The sequence below is a fragment of the Nicotiana tabacum genome, chromosome 19, assembly GCF_000715075.1.
Source record: "Nicotiana tabacum cultivar K326 chromosome 19, ASM71507v2, whole genome shotgun sequence".
NCBI classification, from domain to species: domain Eukaryota; kingdom Viridiplantae; phylum Streptophyta; class Magnoliopsida; order Solanales; family Solanaceae; genus Nicotiana; species Nicotiana tabacum.
The window spans coordinates 121,949,586-121,970,895 of record NC_134098.1 but is presented as its reverse complement, the minus strand read 5'-3'; the positions used below and the strand labels follow the sequence as shown (position 1 = coordinate 121,970,895).

At 36.5% G+C, this 21,310-nt stretch overlaps 1 protein-coding gene across 1 annotated transcript; it reads right to left on the bottom strand.

Moving 5' to 3' along the window:
• Window positions 1-8,714: 8,714 nt before the first annotated feature.
• On the bottom strand, window positions 8,715-17,805 carry LOC107831015 (E3 ubiquitin-protein ligase RFI2). Its single transcript, XM_016658727.2, has 6 exons — window positions 17,290-17,805; window positions 14,424-14,593; window positions 12,921-12,979; window positions 10,272-10,297; window positions 9,804-10,185; window positions 8,715-9,427 (listed from the first exon to the last, which is right to left on the bottom strand). Exons 1-6 carry the CDS (start codon window positions 17,447-17,449, stop codon window positions 8,959-8,961), a joined length of 1,266 nt encoding a protein of 421 aa, XP_016514213.2. The 5' UTR covers window positions 17,450-17,805; the 3' UTR covers window positions 8,715-8,958.
• Window positions 17,806-21,310: the final 3,505 nt, after the last annotated feature.

Here is a 21,310-nt window from a genome sequence, read left to right as displayed (position 1 = left end):
AAGAATTGGCAAAAATGGTTACTGTTATGTGCTTACCTTATAATTTTTCTTCTAACCCTCACTTCGTGCATTATATTAGAAAAGTTTATAATCCTACTTATAAAGGTTTTCCTCGCACAACCGTAAAGAGCGATATTTATAAATATAAACATGATTATGAACAATATTTGCGTTATTTATTTACTCATATAAATTGTCTTGTTGCTATTACAACTGATATTGGTAGAAGTGGTAATGACTGTGATTACCTTACTGTTACCAGCCATTGGATTAATGAGGATTGGATAATGCAAAAGCGCATTATTTCTTATAGAATAATTAATTCACGTCAAACAGGGCAGTTTATTTGTAGCACGATTATGGATATTTGTAGATATTTTTGCATTAGTGATAAAATAATGTTAGTTACAATGGATAATGCTACTAGTAACACAAATAATGTAGCACTGCTTACCACTACACTAAGTCCTGCATTTAGTAACATTTTTCATGTTAGATGTATTTGTCATATTTACCATTTAATTGTGGGTGATGGTATGCGAATTTTAAATGTTGAAATTGAAAAGGTTAAAATGGCTCTTAATTGGCTTTTTTATTCAAACCGTAGAAGTAGACTTGGAGAATATTTTAAAAGATGCGATGAATTTGGCCTAAGAGAAAAAAAGGTTCCTAAACCTTGTCCGACTAGATGGAATTACATGTATGAAAGTTTAGTTGTTGCATGTGAATATAGAAACCCCATAAACTCAACGTTTAATGCTCATGTAAGTGATGATGATGAGCACCTTACAAATGCGGATTGGGCTAATGTTAAAATGCTTGTAGATTTTTTAGAAAACGTTTATATTGCTACAAATAAATTTTTTGGGCAATATTACTATTTCTAACTGTTTAGTTTATATTGCAGGACTTGCAAATTTATTTGATCATTTTTCATAGGGTGGGGAAATTAAAATATTTTTTCCTTATTCCCCCTATTTACGGTGTTGCTGCATTGTTAAATCCTACTATGAAATTAGGAGGTCCTCAATTTTAGTATGAAACTGTTTATAATGGTTTAGCACTTGAAGATGAGGAGTTGTCTAAACTTCCGGACGCAATAGCCTCAATTAAAATAAATGTTCAAACAATTTATAATGCTTATCAAGTTGCATTAGATCATGCTAGACCAAATGTTCCAACTTCTTCTTCTTCTAGTTCTCAATCATCTAAAAGAACTGCGGGAGTAAGAGCACTTAGTGCTTGGGCAGGGTTCAGGGGTTCTCAAGGTTCTAGTACTAGTGATTTTTCACAACTAAATGAGCTTGAAGTTTATTTGTCATAGGGAATTGAGGAAGTGAATCCTGATGGCTCCTTTAATATTTTGGAATGGTGGAAGGACAAAGAAAAATACTTTTCGATTCTTTCAAGGATGGCCCGAGATATTTTAATTATTCAAGCTTCAACAGTGGCATCAGAGAGCGCTTTCAGTCAAGCAAGACTTCAATTCGGTGATTATAAAGCGTCTATGAGGGTGAGCTTGGAAAAATCAGTACTACTTTCAGAGATTGGATCCGTTCGGAAAGAAGAAATTTTGGACTTGCTGAATCACAACCAGAGGTAGACGAAGCTTATGAAGAAATGCTAGCTGAACTTGCGGAGGATGATACTTCGCCTGGAAGCGGTGATGACCAAGCTTCTTTTCCTCCACCATCAACGAAAATTCCTCCGGACCTTGAAGGATTTATGAAATTTGTAAGAGATACCATATAAATTAATATGTAACTTGTATTTTGGCACATCTTGATTAGTTTCTTTTTCATCTCAATGGTGGTATTAGCACCTTGTTGTGCTCATTCCATAGGGGGGAGGAAGACTAAGAAAGATATTGCCATGATTTTTTAATGCTATAATAAAATTATAACGCATTGCTTTGAATATCTCTTTAAAATATTTTTGTCTTTTTATATATCTTAAGTTGTATATATAGTATAATATAGTATATACTATACTATACTATACTATACTATACTATACTATACTATATATATATATATATATATATATATACTATACTATACTATACTATACTATACTATATATACATAGTATATAAGCCATATTCGATAGTATACATCTTAAGATATACTATATATACATCTTAAGATATATATATATATATATATATATATATATATATATATATATATATATATATATATATATATATATAGAGAGAGAGAGAGAGAGAGAGAGAGAGAGAGAGAGAGAGAGAGAGAGAGAGAGAGAGAGTTTCTCTAACTTATATAAAAAAAATTAAAAAATAGAAAGTATATGTTGGTCCCACTTAGGCTCGCTTAGGCCCAGGACCGGCCCACTTAACCCGGGACCGTTAGTTCGTGGTCCCGGTCCCGGACCGGTTCCAACAAGAAGCCTGCGAAGCTCGGGACCGCTTAGGACCGGCCCGTCTAGGGCCGGCCCATTTAGGACCGGGCCCGCGAAGCCCACTTAGGACCGGGCCCGGCCCACATAACAGTAGGTGTCGTACATAGTGATAAACGAGGTATTTTCCTGATCCTCCAGGTTCATCTGTATCTGGTTGTACCCGGAGTAGGCATCGAGAAAACTGAGAATCTCGTGGCCGACCGTGGCATCGATCATACGATCGATGCTGGGCAAAGGAAAAGAATCGTTAGGGCATGCTTTGTTCAGGTCTTTATAATCTATACACATTCTAAGTCTGTTTCCCTTCTTAGGGACTACCACTACATTTGCTAGCCATTCGGAGTATTTTACTTCATGAATGGATCCTATTATAAGAAATTTGGTTACCTCGTCCTTGATGAAGGCATATTTGACCTCGGACTGGGGCCTTCTTTTTTGCTTTACCGGATGGAATTTCGGATCCAAGCTCAATCTATGAGTGGTATTTTCGTTGGGATCCCTGTCATGTTAAGATGGGACCAAGAGAAGCAGTTCACGTTAGTTATAAGAAATTGAATAAGCTTTTCCCTGAGCTGGGGATTTAACCTCGTGCCCGGGTATACCTTTTGCTCGGGCAGATGTTCGATTAGCGTGATTTGCTCCAGTTCTTCGACCGTCGATTGGATAGCGTCGGAATCATCAGGGACTACGAAGGATCGAGGGACCCCATAGTCATCATCCTTGTCAGTTTTCTGATTCTCTAGTTGGGTCGAGGCTGATGTTTGTGATTGTTATTTGGTATCCCGCTCCCCTTCGAATCTAATCCTTTTGTCGATGATAGTGAAGATATCGGAATCACTTCATCGACGGCAAACATTTATTTTGCGGTCGGTTGCTCCCCGTAGACCGTTTTGATTCCCTTCGATGTAGGGAATTTCAGAACCTGGTGAAGGGTTGAGGGTACTGCTCTCATGTCGTGGATCCATGGCCTCCCGAACAGGGCGTTATATCTCATATCACCCTCGATTACATGGAACTTCATTTCCTGGATGGTCCCGGCCACATTTACTGGCAAGATTATCTCGCCTTTACTAGTTTCACATGCCATATTGAATCCGTTCAGTACCAGGGTAGCGGGAATGACCTGGCCCTGTAGACCAAGTTGCTCTACGACCCTTGATCGAATGATGTTGGCCGAACTACCTGGATCAATTAACACACGCTTAACTTGAGTTTTATTCATAAGTACAGATATTACCGGTGCATCGTTATGGGGTTGTATGATTCCTTCCGCGTCTTCGTCACTAGAGGACATGGTTACTTTAGGTGTGTAATCTTGAGTCCGAGATCGCTTCTCACTTACAATAGACATCTTAGTGCGTTTAAGCACCGGCCTCTGGGGGACATCGATCCCTCCGATGATCATATGGATGATGTGTTGTGGCTCTTCTTATTCGTTTTGTCTATTGAAATCTCTGTTTTTGAAATGATTTTTGGCCCGGTCACTTAAAAATTCTCGAAGGTGCCCTTCATTGAATAAACGGGCTACCTCCTCTCTCAATTGCCTGCAGTCTTTGGTTCTTTGGCCATGGGTGCCATGATATTTGCATATTTGATTGGGATTCCTATGGGCTGGATCGGACTGCAAAGGTTGAGGCCACTTAGTATCTTTGATGCGTCCGATAGCCGACACGATGGCGGATGCATCGATGTTGAAGTTATATTCTGATAACGGTGGTGCTTCCTTAGGTCTGATATGCCCGTAGAACCCATTCTTGTTCATCAGCCCCTGAGACCCTTGGCCTCGATCAATTCTCCTTTCGCCTCGTATGGAGTTGCATGTAGGTTCGCTACCCCTACGATCTTCTTTATACGGCCGATATCGGTCCCTATTCGACCTTAGTTCTCGGTCGACGTCCCTTTTAATAGTGGACCCAGAACCCAACTGGTCGTCTTCAACTCTGATCTTCGATTGATATCGATTGTGCACATCGGCCCAGGTAATAGCCGGGTACTCGGCCAAATTCTGCTTCAACTGTCGTGAATCCATCGAGCTTCGTTCTTTCAGTCCTTGAGTGAAAGCTTGTACAGTTCAATCGTCAGTGACTGGTGGTAGATCCATTTGTTCCATTTGGAAACGAGATACGAACTCTCTTAGCATCTTGTTGTCCTTTTGCCTTACCTTGAAAAGGTCTTACTTCCTGGTCTGGACCTTTATGGCTCTGGTATGTGCTTTTACGAAAGAATCTGAAAGCATAGCAAAAGAATCGATAGAGTTAGACGGTAAATTATGATACCATATCATTGCCCCCTTTGACAGGGTTTCCCCGAACTTCTTCAGTAGTACGGATTCGATCTCGTCATTTTCTAGATCGTTCCCTTTAATGGCACATGTGTAAGAGATGACATATTTGTTGGGGTCCGTCGTTCCATTATATTTAGGAATTTCGGGCATAAAAAACTTCTTTGGGATCGGTTTAGGAGCCGCGTTCGGGGGGAAAGGCTTTTGTACAAATTCTTTGAATCCAAACCCTTCAATATCGGTGGTGCCCCGGGATCTGATCAACCCTGGAGTTATAAGTTTCTACTTTCTTGTCGTTTGCTTCAATCCTCTTTTCTCCTGACTCAATTCATTTTGTCAGTTCCTCCAACACCTTAATAATTTCGGGATTAGTCCCCGATTCTTGTCCATTTGGTCTTACTACAGCTGGCCCTATTTTGTGGGTGACTTCTCGGGGTGGACTGGGCTCGGCCGTGCTCGGTGCCTGGATTTGGCTCTGCAACTAATCTATCGCTACCTGCTGAGCTTGCAACATTTCGAAAATCATACGCAGGTTGATCCCGTCTTCTCCAACATTTTGGGTATTTCGAACTGCCGATCAAGTTCCACCATGAATGTTGTTTTCGGGGTCAGAACGCTGGTTCGCCTCGATGGCCACATGCGAATTATCGTCAATTGGATATATGACCCGAGCTCCAACGGGATCGACGAGTGGCCTTTCATCCCCGGTCGTCAGGTTGTTGTTCTCATCTTGAAGGCCAGCTTCGTTGTCAATAGGTAGGGCCATTGATTGAGAGTTCATTGCTTTTAACCTGAAATCAAAGACACTTCCAAGAGCAAGTGTAAAATAGTGTGTTTTGCGGAGATTCGTACCAAATAACCACTATTATCCTTAGTCCCACGGTGGGCGCCAAACTGTTTACCCGAAAAACGGATAGAGTTGATTTTATACGTAGTTCTAAGGATACGTGATATAACATGGTATAAATCGAAAAAATAAGTAGAAATATATCGAATATTGACTGTAAAAAAAGGAATGAAATACAAACCAAATTATGTAGAGAATAATTTATAAACGAGCAAGATGAATCAATGTCCAAAACTCAAAAGGGATAATCTCTACTATATATCAGTGTAATAATCTTTGAAATGTGAGAGTGTATTAATGTCTGAATCTTGAATGTTGAATGTCCCTTACAGAAATGATAGCCACCTTTCATATAGTGGAGGAATCCTACTTTGGATATAATAAAAAATACATAGTGGGGATCCCATGATAGATTAGTTAATTAATTTTTTCTTAATTTCCGTCGAGATTCTCTCCTTTGGTACGGTTATAACGGCTCTTTGTATCTTAGCTCGATCTTGGCCGGTTTTGGTTTTGGTCGATCTCTGGATCTCGAGCTCGATATTGACTCGAGCTCAATATTGGCTCGAGCTCAGTATTGATCGGTCCCTGAATCTTGAGCTCGATAACCTGGCTTCAGATCTCATCTCGATATTATGATGACGACCCTCAGTCCATCATGTTCCAATATCGACTAAATACATGAAAGTCAAAACCGATTTTGACCGTATACAATGCCAATCAACAAATCAAATTACAAGCAAAAGGTCAACACCATCTATAATGTTTGTTGTCGCCGCCATATCAAACCCAACAAGCAATTCCTCAATCCTTTTCTTAATTAAATATCAAGAATATGGCATAATCCATTAGATCGGAACTATCTGACCTTCCGCTGCAATCGATGGTTTTCAGCGACTACACATGTTATTGCATATAATTGCACATATACACAAACATATTTCAGGTTATCTATTTAGATGCAAGTACGCTCTGATACCAATTAATGGGAAACAGCCAAATAGCCAAGATCACTTGCATGTAATATAGACAACACATAATTACAGATTTTAATCTAACATAAAATCGATATTTATCTCTTGAAGTGTGACCGCGATCGAGAAAAGAGCCTTCGAGTGAGAGCAAACATCGTCCACGAGATCATCCTCCAGTTCCACAGTCTTCTGCTGTGTGACCCAAATAATAACTGAAATTAGCGAAACTCGTGTGGGCGAATTTCTCCTAGGAAAACCATGTAGTAAAAACCATAACCTCCTTATGGAATAAGACCCCTTTATATAGTCACAAGTTCTAGGGTTTAAAACATTTTCTAAACCTGTTAGGTCTTCCTTTTCCACCAAGAAATAGAATTTTATTTAATTCCTAATTATTCGGGCACAGCAGGAACTGCAGTATTTAATTAACGAGGCTTCCTATTATGGACTTAATTCAAAATATCCGAATTAATACTACCATAATAAATTATGAATTATTCCACTAAAAATTCGTAACTGCACTCTCTCAGTTCAATTTTAAAATTCTTCCATTAAATATTATTTAACTCCTCATGTTAAGATTCAGATACTAATCAAATAAATTAAATTACTGACAATTTATTTCATTGATTATTTCCTTTAGACTTTCGCTTAACTTATTTCATGTGACGGATACAAAATCTACCTACATGGTTTACACATGAAAACTTATAAGCTTTCATAAAGGTGTATCAACAATCTCTAGACCGAGACATGGATTCCACCAACTAACTATTACTTTGCCAATGTATATCATTATTGTCCAATTTACCAAGTATATTGACCCACGAAAGGATCTCGCCTTTTAATAAATCAAAACAATAATAATATACACATCTAATAATAATTATATCAAGATTAAGAGTATAAGTACATTTAATGGCTAGAGAATTTATTTTGTTAAGTTAGTATAAAATACTTATCTCTACTTGGTCCGTTCAATACATACAAAATGTACTAGCACAAGAAGTTGGAATTAAACCATTCCCATAATCAAGATAAATTATATTTAATCTTGTGCTACAATCATTCTTGATGGTTTGTCCAATTCCATCATTAGATTGTGAACATGATTTTTATACTCACAAGAACCGATGATTTAATCTTCCGTGTATAAGCTAAACTCTATACACTAAATCATTTACTATATAAGTAAAGGACACAAACAAATATATGATTTATTTAAAACTTTATTAAAATTGAATAAGCAATTGTTCCATAATAAATACTATATCCAAACTAAAATCCATGGTTAATAGTATATATTCCCACAATCTCCCACTTAGATTTTTAACCATAACAATTATTAGAATATACTATGTCTAAATGCATGGTTAATAGTATATACCCTAACACTTCTCATCCTTCTAACTTATGTTTTAAAATTTAAAAAATGCTTTGATCATATTCTCAATTTCCAGTTTCTCAAATAACAATAGATCACAATCATTTTTTCAAATTATGCTAGTTTATGTGGGCAACTACCCTTCTTATTTATATACTCCTTAAACATTTGGTAGACTTGCTAATACGGTGCTTTCAAATCTTTAAATGTACGAGTTCATTGATCACTAGACTTCTTGTGGATCAATACCCTTCACTAAGATTCTTTTTTTTTCGGTTGATCATGTCAATTTCTTCTCTAAAAAGTTTTAGTTATATAAAAAAATGCTAAATAATTAATGTGAGAAAGTTACTTTCGGAAATAGGGAGATGATGGCTAATAAGTACAGGAAAATTTGGGGAAATTATCAAATACTATTCGGTAAATAGAACATTTTGAGGTCTACACTCTTATGTACCAAAAGTAGTTATTATAATTGAACATTATCTTTTTTTATGTTTGGCTCCTCCGGTAAGGAGTTGCGATAATAAGCATTATCTTATTCAAAGTATACCAAATAACCATTATCTCCACTTTAAAATGATTAAAAAGTCTAGTATCGTCAACACTTATTCATTGTCACCCATGGGGCAAGGAATAAGGATGCAGACATGCAGTTGGTCCTCCACCATAGAACCAATCTGAACAACAGCTTCCTTCGGCCAAAACAATATTTTGGTTCATCATTCACGTATTATGTCAAACCATTTACCAATTTGACAGAAATTTGTGTAACCAAGCACTGCAGATAATAGAGGCAACCACTAGCTTGAACTTTTGCCATTAACATTGTGATGTTATTTATAACCCCCATGGCACAGAAACAAGAGGACGCCACCGCCCCATCACACAACCCATGGCCATAAAAAAGGGGTCATTTCATGGCCACAAAACAGTTTGAACCTGCCAGATTGACAAGACTCCAACCATTATGATTGTTTTCTCAAACATACATAAATTGGGTTCATTTCACAGTGATCACAGTTCTCATCAAAACAGCACAAGAAATTTATGACCGATTCTGGGACGGCATCCTCTCAGATCCATGCCTCGGGCGGTAGCTGCCAGATCGGCTACCAGTATCAGACCCAACACCAGTGTGATGAAAGGGTCCCCAAATAGGATCTCTGTCAACCTGAGTCAAGGGGTAGGCAGGCAAGTGTTCCCGTTCCCAATATCTGTTGGATACAGGATTTTCTGCTTCTTGAAAGTTTCTTCCTGAAGAACCTGAAGGATAGAAGTAGAAGCCACCGGCCTGATCAGATGATGAGGCAACTGGCCCTCCTACTTGAGCCATCCCTCTATGACTGCTGGATCGTCTCGTAGCAGACATAACAGGAGCACGTACAGCTGGTGAATTACTTGGTTGCTGAAAATATGCTTGAAGAGCCTGAACACGGTCACGGGTCCGAGCTGCGCTTCCAGGATAAGGAGGTATCATTGGTGAGGCAACTGAACTTCCAGCTCTAGCAGCAGAACTGCAAAAGCAACGCAAAATCAGGGCAGCCCGGTGCACTAAGCTCCCGCTATGCGCGGGATCCGGGGAAGGGCCAGCAAAAACAACGCAAAATCAAAAATCTGAAATGAATACAAAAACAGCTTTCCTCCTTCCCCTATCTTGGTCTTTCTCTCAAGTGATCTCAAAACAGGAAAAATTTGAATCAAAGTTTCAAGTCTTTTTCCTCTTTAATATTTCCTCCAAACACCACCCCTCACCCAAATCGAAAATAAAAAGGTAAAGGGCAGTAGAGGGAACCTTCCTTTTTGAGGTACAATTAAAAACCCCATTTAAACAGGATTAGATAATAATTTGATAAGAAACAAATTAATTGCCTGTGATTCCACATATCATACCCGTGACTAACAAGGAATGGAGGGACAAAAGATCCTGGTCTTGGGATATCAGCATTGGTTCTGGCAGCTCTCTGAGTTACAGAGGGAATCAAGGACTGATCAGCAGTACCAACACGACTGCTTGTCACAGGGAAAGAAGATGAATGATGGTCCCAACTATGATAATGCACATCCATTCCTGGGAAAGCATAAGCGGGCATCTCACTGGGAACAGATGGACTATTCCAATGATTGTTGAAATTAGGACCATCAGTGATACTTCCACTCGAATTTGAGGATGATGGGTGAATTCCAACATAGGCAACGTATGGGCATGGATGAGCAGCAGATGATACAGCGGTGTGTTCAGCAAATATAGCATGCTGACCGAGAAGATCATGATCTATAAAGTAGAAATGAAAACTTTCACATTATTGAAGCATGACAAAAATGATTTAGCACTGTAATTCAAAGAGCCAGAAATCTTACATGCACTAGATGAAAGATCCCCTTCACTGCAAGCATGTAATTATAGGGGTTAGGAAGTATTAATAGAAAATAAAAGAAAAGCAAAAGGAAAGGAAAGGGCCTAGACGTGACACAAGCAGCAAAATCTACAGCATAGCAAAAGCAAGACACAAGAAAAACAACCCTACTCCATGAACAGCCAAGAAAATAGAGGGATAATTCTCATCATCAGATCTTCGCTACACTTTGTTTTCTTTGTTCAAATAAAAGAAAACTCTTATTTTCCAAAAAAAAAAAAAAAGAAAAGAAAACTCAATGGCAGGCACATAGTGTTTGCTCACCGGTTAGCAAACAGTCACAGAACAGAAAGTATTAGGATCCGCAGTTGGGCTCTAATTTCACGGGGATTAATAGGATATACAGAAGTCCTAATTATGCTCTCTGTCCCATGTGATACACCAAGAACTAAAGATGTTAATTTGACTTATGCATTACATAAGTTGTAGTGGAAAAAAATATTAACGTAGTAATTGAATAGAAAAAGTTTAGTTTAATTTATAAAGAAATCATCAAATCGAAGTTTAAATTTGATTACATGAATGAATTTGACTCTGGAACCTGTGAGAAGTTGTATAAAATAATATTATTAGCAGAATGCTGTTGAACATTTCATCCAACAAGAAAAGAGTGATAAATTGGAGTAGATTAGATGATTCTCTATGTAAGCCTTAATAGGATAAAAAAGGCAATATCTTGCTCCCACTTGAACTTGGTCCAGCCTTAGTTGGCTCACATGTTCGAAACTTGGAGGAGTGTGAACTTGCTCCTCTACCCTGTTCCAATTTAAATATCAGGCTCCCAACGACCGTATCCCCTATTCACACGTCCAATTTCACCCCTTACAACCTGCCCTACATTGCTCCGCCCAGTGTTCAATTTCTTTTGCTTTTATCAAATTAAATGTTTTTAGTTCATTTTCCTTTACAACCAGCCCACCTAGTTATGTAAATTCCATCTTTTACCAAATTAAATATTTTCTTCCGTTCCTTTTTTCCTCAATCAGCTTATACTGCACTGCCCAGCCACTCCAATCAACCTAAGAGTCACATAGGCCCATCCGATTAAAGATTCCACACCCTTCTCCCAGCCAATTGCAACCCATTTTTAAATCTCCAAATGAAATAAATTCTAATTTTGGAAGTACAAAACACATCGCTGATGAGCTTGTAGCTTGTATGTAAGCCCCTTTTTCAGGTGTCTCTTTCAGGGGAATGTTATGCAGTTACAATTCCAGCCTGGCGGTCTAGATAGTACAGATTGCAGCTGATTCTAGAGGACAAAAATACGATGTACCCTAACCATTTGTGACTCCCTATTGTTTGTTCAGTTAAAAGTTGTACTTTTACTTCTTTTTGTAGACAAGTGTGCTTCCATTTTTGATCCACTAGAATTTAATGCTGAAATCTAGGAGCTTCTTATATTCCTTATCCGGACATAAATCAAATTAGCTAGCATCAAAATGAGGCAAAAGATGTGATAATCTCAACACATTGTCCCATCAAAAAGAAAGAAACGATCTGAGGGCATATCATACTTCAAGGCCCTTCAAAACATTGGGATCCTTACACACTTGAGGCTAATTAGTCCCAGTAGGACACCCATCAACATCGTGAACTCAAATTAGCTCAATGGGCAGTTTTTAGAACTAGGAAGATGTAAAATGTTCTAATGAATGGTTTATTTCCACTGCACACAGTGTATTCAAACTCAGCTTGTAACTCAGCCTCAATATGGCATAGAAAGAAAACATAGCAATGGTGCTATAGCATTTGCAATATGTACAGAAGCAAAGAGCAAAACTATTGTCCCTTCAACTATGTAGGGAACTGATGAACTCTACCATGGTATCACCAGTATCTCATCTCTACAAATCCAACGTAACTGATTCCTTCCACATATAAGTTCTCGCACCAAAATCTACTTTCATTAACTGGTCTAACGGAAAGAATACCAAGTAAACCACTGATTTAAAAAGAAATTTAGGTAATTTTTCATAGGAAAGAAAAATTACTGATGAAGAAGAATATCCAGAAGATAACTATATGCGTTAACATCTTAATCCTAAGTAAAAGTTGCATCATGTATTCAATCTATTGATGTAGACATAAGACAAACTAATCTACAAAAAAATTAATTCGTCAACCAAAACATTAAGGAAACAAAGCCAGTGTATACAGGCATGTTGTATTAAAAATGATCTTTGAACATTCTAGCATTATGCTCAATCCAAATACACCATGAAAACCAAGAAAAGCTAATTGCCAGAGAATGATCCATCTTTGGTATGCCAAAGTTCATGGGGCCATTTACTTGGGTTTTTCTCTTTTATGAGTTAAGACTAATCACTGGTGTATATGCACATGCTACACTAGCCTATCCGACTTCAAATTACAAGTATGGCAGCATTCTCGTTCAAGACTATATAAGCAGACAGTACAATTTCAACATTATGGCAGCATTCTCGTTCAAGACTATATAAGCAGACAGTACAATTTCAACATTACAAGCTCACCTAATGAGGCAAAATCATCAATAACAAAATCGTGAACGGGTTAAAAAACACAAGTAATCTCTACCATAAAAGAAAAAATGATTAAAATCGTTTCTTACTCAAAAGACGATGACACCCGAGTTAATCCACTAAAAGGACACCAGTGAACTCCAAATGACTGCAAAACCACGCACAGGACATGCAACGTTTAGTAAGTAAAATTAAATAATTGGCTTGAGAAGGAAAACAATCAACAATAAGAAAATCACGGAAAGAAAAGAAAGGCAAGAGAAAAGCAAAGTTATATTTAGGCACTAGCAATGCACCAACAAATGTTCATGAGCCAAGCAGGACTTCTCTTTTTCTTTCTGTTTTTCCTGTAGCAACAGGAAAAACACTAAAAGGAAAAAGAATTTGACAGGACAAATGGAACTTTACACACACCATAATCAAAAAAGAAATATTTTTCCTATAGCAATGGATAGCAGAAATGGAACTTTACACACACCAATTGAAGCAGTTTCTGGCTACCAGAAATGATTGACAAATCATAGAAAATGAAAGTCCTCAACACCCAGGTCCAACTTTATAGTAGCCAGTGTTAAATCAGTAAACAGAGCACCAACTCGCTCTTCTAATGTACATGCTTCCTATTTCCACATATTCCTGTAAGAATCTTGTGTTTTCTGTGTGAGTTCCAATGTGTTGTCAAGTGGATGTTCATGATGAGATAGAATCAGCAATTCTGATGGACAGAAACATAGAGGAACATTTGTTGACAAAATACTAAGACTCATGGGTTTTTACAAGTTCAATCTCATAACGTGCTGGAATTCTTCAGGCAACTGATTCAGAATACCAGTGTAGGTTTACCCTTTCAGTAAGTTGCTGCAGATGACTTTGTGGTGATGTGAAAGATCAGGATATCTCATATTATGGCTACAACCTAACTGTTTCGTGTAAGTTTTGGAGACAAACCCAGGACGGTAAGTTGCGGAGGCAAATAACCTATCTATGACATAAATTTCAAACAGGACATCTAGACAAAAATCTATCATACTAATCAAGGAAAAAGAAGGAATAGAATGTTCCACAAACCACTTCAATAGGCCGTTTGTACTAATCATGTTTATACAATCATAAATTGTCAAACTCAGCAAACTGCAAACTCAGATATCGGAAAATATTTTCCTCAAATTGTTTTGAATTGTTGGAATACAAAATTAACAGTCCTAAGCTCAAAAAAATTTATTTCTTGTTAACAAGAAGAGATTAAAGCAACAAAGAAAAGGTCTAGATGATTGAGTACGGACATCATGATAAGGAGATACGATTAGGCAATAATCTCCGAAACAGAGTAAGCATATATAAGCAAAAACAGAACTGAAAAAGCAATCAAGAGTCAGATAAGGCAAGTCCATCTACTTCTTTAATACTAGTCTTCAATCAGTTCCCAGTAGGAGAACCACATCATCCAAAAGAAACTTATGAAGACCAGATAAAGGAACGTACAATGGCCCCACATTAAAACCAGGAGAATAGAGCTTTTTATTAGTAGTTTTTGATAGGTTAGATTGACTATTAGATTACTGAACAGTAGGTAAAAGCTGACTCATCTTTACCATTTCGGCGTAGCTCAGATCATATAGCTCTTCATCATGGGCCAAATCATCCATGTTGAACTCAGGTAGGGGACGACAACCACTAGCATAAAGCCATTGACCTTTCTCAATTTTCCGACAGTTGGGACACTGCATTTGTCCCTTGATGTTAAAGGCGGAACCAATGCAATCTGCATGCCATAATGGAAAATTGTCAACAAGGAAATACACCCACTTAATTCTAAATAAGGAATTGTTAGAGAATGTCAGAAACAAAAGTTACTACACTCAGTAGTCCCCGGCTTCTCCGCACTAACACATTCAACAACAATAATCTTAGATACCAAGAAGAGTAAAGTGCACGCATTTGTCCCCCCCACCACCACCACACACAAACACATGATAAGGCTCGTTCATCCTAGATTTCCCAAAGTTCCGTCAAGTGAAGCTACAATAGAAAATGGTTTCTGAAAGAAACCTACAAGAAAGATAATGGCTTCCACCATTAAGAAACTGTAAAATAATATCAAAGAAGTGAATAGTGGATACAAATTGCAGAGAACAACGTATAAATTGCTAGACACAGGGTTCATTTTAGAAAGGCAGCAATATTAGCATAACTATCTCCCAACCGAGGAGAATACAATAATAGCCACATTTGCCAGAATATCTCTCCTCTTTTCTTTTTTTTTGATGAAGTAAGAGAGATATCATTGAAAGGCATCAAGAAGATGCAAAATAGATAGTGCTAGTCCAAAATGTGCAACCCTGAGAATAAGTTTACTTCAGGATAGACACCTTGTTTCACATAGGCGCCTTGGTGCGCTTTGGTGTAGGCACAACGTCGCTAATGCGTGCGTCTCATCACTTGTGCTGCTGCAGACTTGTCTTCTGAACAATAAATATCACTAGTATACTGATACCTTAGTTTTCATGGAACCATTATGCATGAATATGTTAGTATTAACTATTAAGCACAGACATCACAGTAAAAAGTCACTAAATTTGCATTAGAAACTTAATGCCGCATTTTTGCATTAGAATAAGAAATTTAAAATGGTTTAGACCTTGATATATATGATTCGTATTACGTAAATTACTTTTATCAGTGTTATTATGTAAATTCACTTGATTGTGATTCTCTGAATTCCTCAATCTTATTATTTGTGTTTATAGATATTTTTCTTAAATTACATATAACACAAATAACAAAATTTGCCTCTTTCTTCAATAAAGGGTGCACACTTAGTTGTGCTTTGTACTTAAAAGCCCCAATAGATATAAACACTTTTATAACCTTTTTGCCTTCTACAACATTGATATTCATTCATTGTACTCCTAGCTATACGCCTAGTTAATATGGGGTGTAAAGAAACGATATGGCCCAACAATAAATTTCTATTTGCCAAGGGGAAAATTTGGGTTTGACTCCAATATATGTGCCCCAGATCGACTCCACAATAATCGAAACTGATCCCAGTGACCAAGGGTATGTACCCATCTAGTTCGAAGAGGGGTTCAAGAAGCTAGAACATTATACATAAAAATGATCATTTGAGTAGGATTCTGGGCTGGTTGAGTGTCGAACGCCTCGACGAAAGACCAAGAGTAAGCAATACTATTAGCACAAGAGACTTAGATAGCTAAACTACAACATGCACTCCAATTTTTTGTCGCTACTGAAGGGAGCATGTTCTATGACTGAGGCAGAATTAAGGGAAGAAGCCAAAGTGTTAGGTAATCATGATGTTTATAAAGTGAGGATGAGGATATGTTTGAGGACAATGAGAAGGAATGGAGCAGAAGAAGAGCTGGTAGAAAATCATCAACAGTGACAATAAGAGAAAAGATTGTGCCAATCACATTGGAAATTTCACTTATCAAAAGAAAAAAAGGAAGACAAGGAGGTTTCATTTACTTCTAATTTTCAGAAATCACAATGTAAGTCCCAAAAATAAAACTACATTGGACATTAAGCTTTAAAATCTCAACTTGAAGAGTCACCCACTTCTTTTTCTTTTATTTCCTGGTTTTCATCTACAACCTTCTTCTTACTCTGTCATAGCAAAATCATACAAATGGATGTAGTGCTCAAGCAATCTTATCATTGTTTCAGCTACTTGACCTCATATTTAAGACTCGAACAGGACATGCACAATCCCAAAACAAAGAAATATGATTGAAGTTCTTTTATTTGGAATAATGTCTAAATCCTATTACTTTGGCAGGATATTTGCGACTACATGGTGAAAATACAGACGACATATTCAAAATACAGGCGACGGTTATCAGTTGAACCTTTAATTAATCAACTTTTTTTTATATAAATTGACCTCCTTTCTTGCTCTTTGTAACTTCCAGAGGTCATAGAAATAATCAATCTCCTTTAACATCAAAAACCTTTAATTTTGTTAACAGCATCTGCTAACATCCTTGAACCTTTACTTTTCTTAACAGCATTCTGCTGTACAAAAGACAAAGTGACAATTGCTTAGACCGTCTAGCCATTCTTGGTATCCGTTCAACTTCTTCAACTTCAGACACTGAGTTGCTTTAAAACATACATAACTCACCTAGCCGCAAGTATTAAGTAAAAGGGGTAATCATCATCATCATGTGATAAGTCTATTTAACTTGATTAACCACCTGTTTAAGTTAATGATTGCAGAAAATCAACCAAAAATTCTTCATAAAATCAAAATTCTGATCTCCCCAAGAAGAAAAAAAGTAGAAAATTCCACAACTTTAGCAGCTAATCAGATCTCAGACAATCTAGTGGTAAATTTAACTACCCACAAGGTTATTGCTTGCTTTCGTAACAAAAAGTACCAGTTACGTTACGTTTTAGTTAATTAATTAATTTAAAAAGTTGGAAAGACGAACTAACCGAGGTGAAATCGATGGCCACATTGGAGTTTAGCCCAAGATCTATCTCCATTGTCGGTAACAGCTTCTAGGCAAATCGAACACGCAACCGCCGATGCCTTATCTTCACCTCCACCACCTCCGTCACCGTCGTCCGGAAGATCCACGTCGTCTAATCCCATAATTTACCGACAAAAAACAACCTACAACTTCGTTTACTCCTACCTTAATTTATATAATTGATCTTTCCCGTCGAATAGCAACAAGAAGAAGAGAAAAAAAACTTTGAGATAAATAAACTAAAATATTTTAGGACTTCCGATGGCTAAGGCTGAGCAAGGGGTTGTGTATATTAAAGAGAATTTTGAGGTTAGGCGAAGCGGTGAGAGAGTTGGGGAGGGGATAGGTGGGGAAATAGAACATGGATGAGGCTGTAGTGTGAGCGTCTCTTTTCTTTTCCTCCTCTTTTCCTATTTCCTCTCTCTCCTCACCCCCTGTTTTACGGAGCCCATCTTTTTCTTTCTTTTTTTGTTTCTGGACCTTTTTCTTTTTTATTTCGTGTAATAACAAGAAGTAAATTTGACCACTTTGAATTGTAAGAATTCTATCCTTAAGGTAATTCAGTACTTCTTATTTTATTATTTGTTGTATTGTGTTTTTATAATTAGTATAAGCAATATAATAACATTACAAAAATTGACTACACCTGGATAAAACAATTAAAATAACAAATTACTCTTCTGTCAAATCCCTTTCTAGCTTAATCAACACAAGACAAGGTTAAAATTTAAAATCAAAGTTCATCTGTATTTATTCTATTTATACTCATGCACATATTTTATATTATATCACACATATTCCATTGTTAATTAAAACCAAACATAACATTAGTATAACAAATTCAAAGATTATTGACCCTAGTTTTGCAATCCATGCATTATAATTTTGTAATCCCAACATAATTTGTTCCACAAATCAAACGATCCCAAGGGGTTGGTTCAGAGAGTAGGTTTCAATCTCCATTAAAATTCAATATTAATTAATTCAATTATTTATTAGTAGTTTTGTTATGCTCGTAGCTAATAATACATGCATAGTTATAGCGGAATTCATATAATTTTATGCATAATAAGAGGTGAAATAAGAATTAGTATTAGTAATACATGGATTAAGCATAAAAATGACAAAACAAAATGAACTTTTATTTTGTTTAAAAGGAAACACGAGTTTTAAATTATGTATTCTGTACTAATGTGCTTATACTAATGTATTGGACAAAATTTGCAAATTACAGGTGTGTGCTTCTCGAATAGATATGTGGCGGTAAAGACAAGTACGAGATGAGTCAGTAAATGACTAACATTGATTACAAGCATGTGACCGATATTATTATAAGTTTCGAAAGAATTAAGGAAGATGGGGAGAATTTGAAAGTAAGGTATAAGTTGGAGAGGTCAGCATTAAAGGAGCATCTGTTATAGAAAATTATAGCATTTCTTCTCATCCGTTATGTAACTATCAAGAGTTTTTACTCACCTTAAAAAATGGCATGATTCGAGGATCTTGTCTCCACTAGGTTAGCTATAAATTGTGAGATTTGTACTCATTGAAGGTCACAAAATACTTGTACGAAAAAAGACTAATACTATTCTCTCATTGATAAATCTTTATTTTACTGTTATTAAGATTTTCACATTTTTCTTGGCTCACGAGAGATCAATTCGAAGCTCAAGCATGTCTTTTCTTCAATTATCCTTATTATACTCGCTTTGCTCTTACTCTTTTATTTTATCGGATCAATATAATCCACGCATTTATAAATCACGTTACAAATTCAACTGTATCTATTTGCGGATAAACAACAAATCCAAATATAACTAATCTCTGCAAATCACTACAACTTATCTCTAAACCAAACAATCCCTAGGTGTTCTCAAAAATGATTGTTAACAAAACAAAATTATTTCTATTTTTTTTATATAAAAAAAAGGTAAAGAATATTGGAACATAAGCTTTTGAGTTTATCACTTTGGCCTTTTCTAATTTATTTCTCAATTTTATTTTCACCTTTTCCGATAACGTTCTAACATTTCGAATTTCTTCTTCGCAATACAAAATTTGTGCATGCTAATGTATCCTGATATAATGATATTAGTGGCAAAGACGGTTTTACTTAGACATATTGTGAGAATTGGCGAAAGTCAGTGAGGAATTACATGGCTATGGTGGTGGCCGGTGGGGTGGACATGCATGTTGTGAGTGAACATAAAGGTGATTGAGGTCTGGATATTATTTTATTAGTTCAATTGTTAGAAATTAACAAAGAGGCAAAATAGAAAAAAGAAGTTGTTTCGGTGGGCATAAAACAGAAATAGAAGCGAAAAAAGTAATTTTGCCCCGTTACATGAAATATAGAGCGAAGGAAAATTTATGAAAGGAAAGACAATTTTTTTAAAAAAGTGGATTAAAATGAAAAGAAATAGGGTACTTTGGAATTTCTATAATATTGTATACCGTACAAGTTGTGGACTCAACGTCTATTCTACACTATTCTTAATGTGAACTCTTGATCTACCAAACGTATCTAATAAATATTTTATCACAAGAAATATTTGTTGCTCAGAAACAAAGGAAACATAAAAAAAAACATTTAAGGATAACTGAACAATAGTAGTAGGAAAGCTATTGCAATTTTCATCCTACTTACTAAATGTACTTTTTTTAAGTAGTAGAATGTGTTTTACGAACAAGGGAAATAAAACATGTAACAAATTTTACTTAGAAAACGAATGGAATTACACAAAATAACGAACAATTATTTCATCAGAAAATAGTAAACCAAATGTAGAAAAGAAAAACAAAGCTTGGAATGGGTCAGCTAGAAATGGTCAAAAGAATATTATTTGGGTCTTTTTTATTTTAATTAGAGAGACAAAATGAGGTGTTCTCCAAATAAAAATAGAACAAGATAACATTTGGTTTCATGTGATTTGTAGGACTAATGCTCATAATATTATGATAACTCAAAGTAAATATTCTTTCATTCCAATACATCACCAACTAATCGCACAATACATCTATTGATTATATTTGAGCAACTATTTATAGACAAGTTTGCTGGCCAAATTGGTTCTACTTAGTTCCGTTCTATTTGGCTAATGTCTTAATTTGTCACGACCCAAATTTTCCTCCGTAGGATGTCGTGATGACACCTAATCTTAGGGACTAGGTAAGCCTAACATTTACTGAAATAACAACAACATTAAATAATGACCGCCAAATGCGAAGTAGAAATCTCTGTACGAGACTTAAAATTCCAAAACTGGTAGTACAAGTCATAAGCTCTACTGAGTTTACTAGAAAACCTATTATACAACTGTTTCGAAATAGAGATAAAACAGTGCAAGTACAGTATCAGAAGGACTCTGAAGCCTGCAAACGCAGCAATAGGTTTACCTTGAGTCTCCATAGCAGATCCGTACAGCTAGCTAGCGATCAACTGACTTCGAAATACCTGGATCTGCATAAAAAAATATGCAGAAACGTAGTATGAGTACACCACAGCGGTACCCAGTAAGTATCAATACTAACCTCAGTGGAGTAGTGACGAGGAACAGTCAAGACACCTACTGGACTAAATAACATGGACAAGCATAGGTGTAAAACTAACGAAGTACGATATCTCTACAAAGCTACGCATAATGACAACAATAAAACGGTGCTTGCAATGAGAACTAGAAGCAACAATTAGCAGCGGAACACAACAAGAAATAACACAATAGAGTAAGCTGAACACAGTTTATATCCGGCGAAAACAAATAAAGGGAAGACAAGTAGCAACTAGATAAGAATAACCGCTTTCACACCAGGTTTATCCAATAATCTTCACGAGGTACCAAACCTCAAACTAACCATAATTCATGGGTCCCAATTTGTGAACCCTAATCACTTGGCATGGACGACTCACGTGCTAATAGAACAATTATCACATAGAAGGTTAATAAACGAGGGTATGTATGAATGATAAATAATATAATGATCCA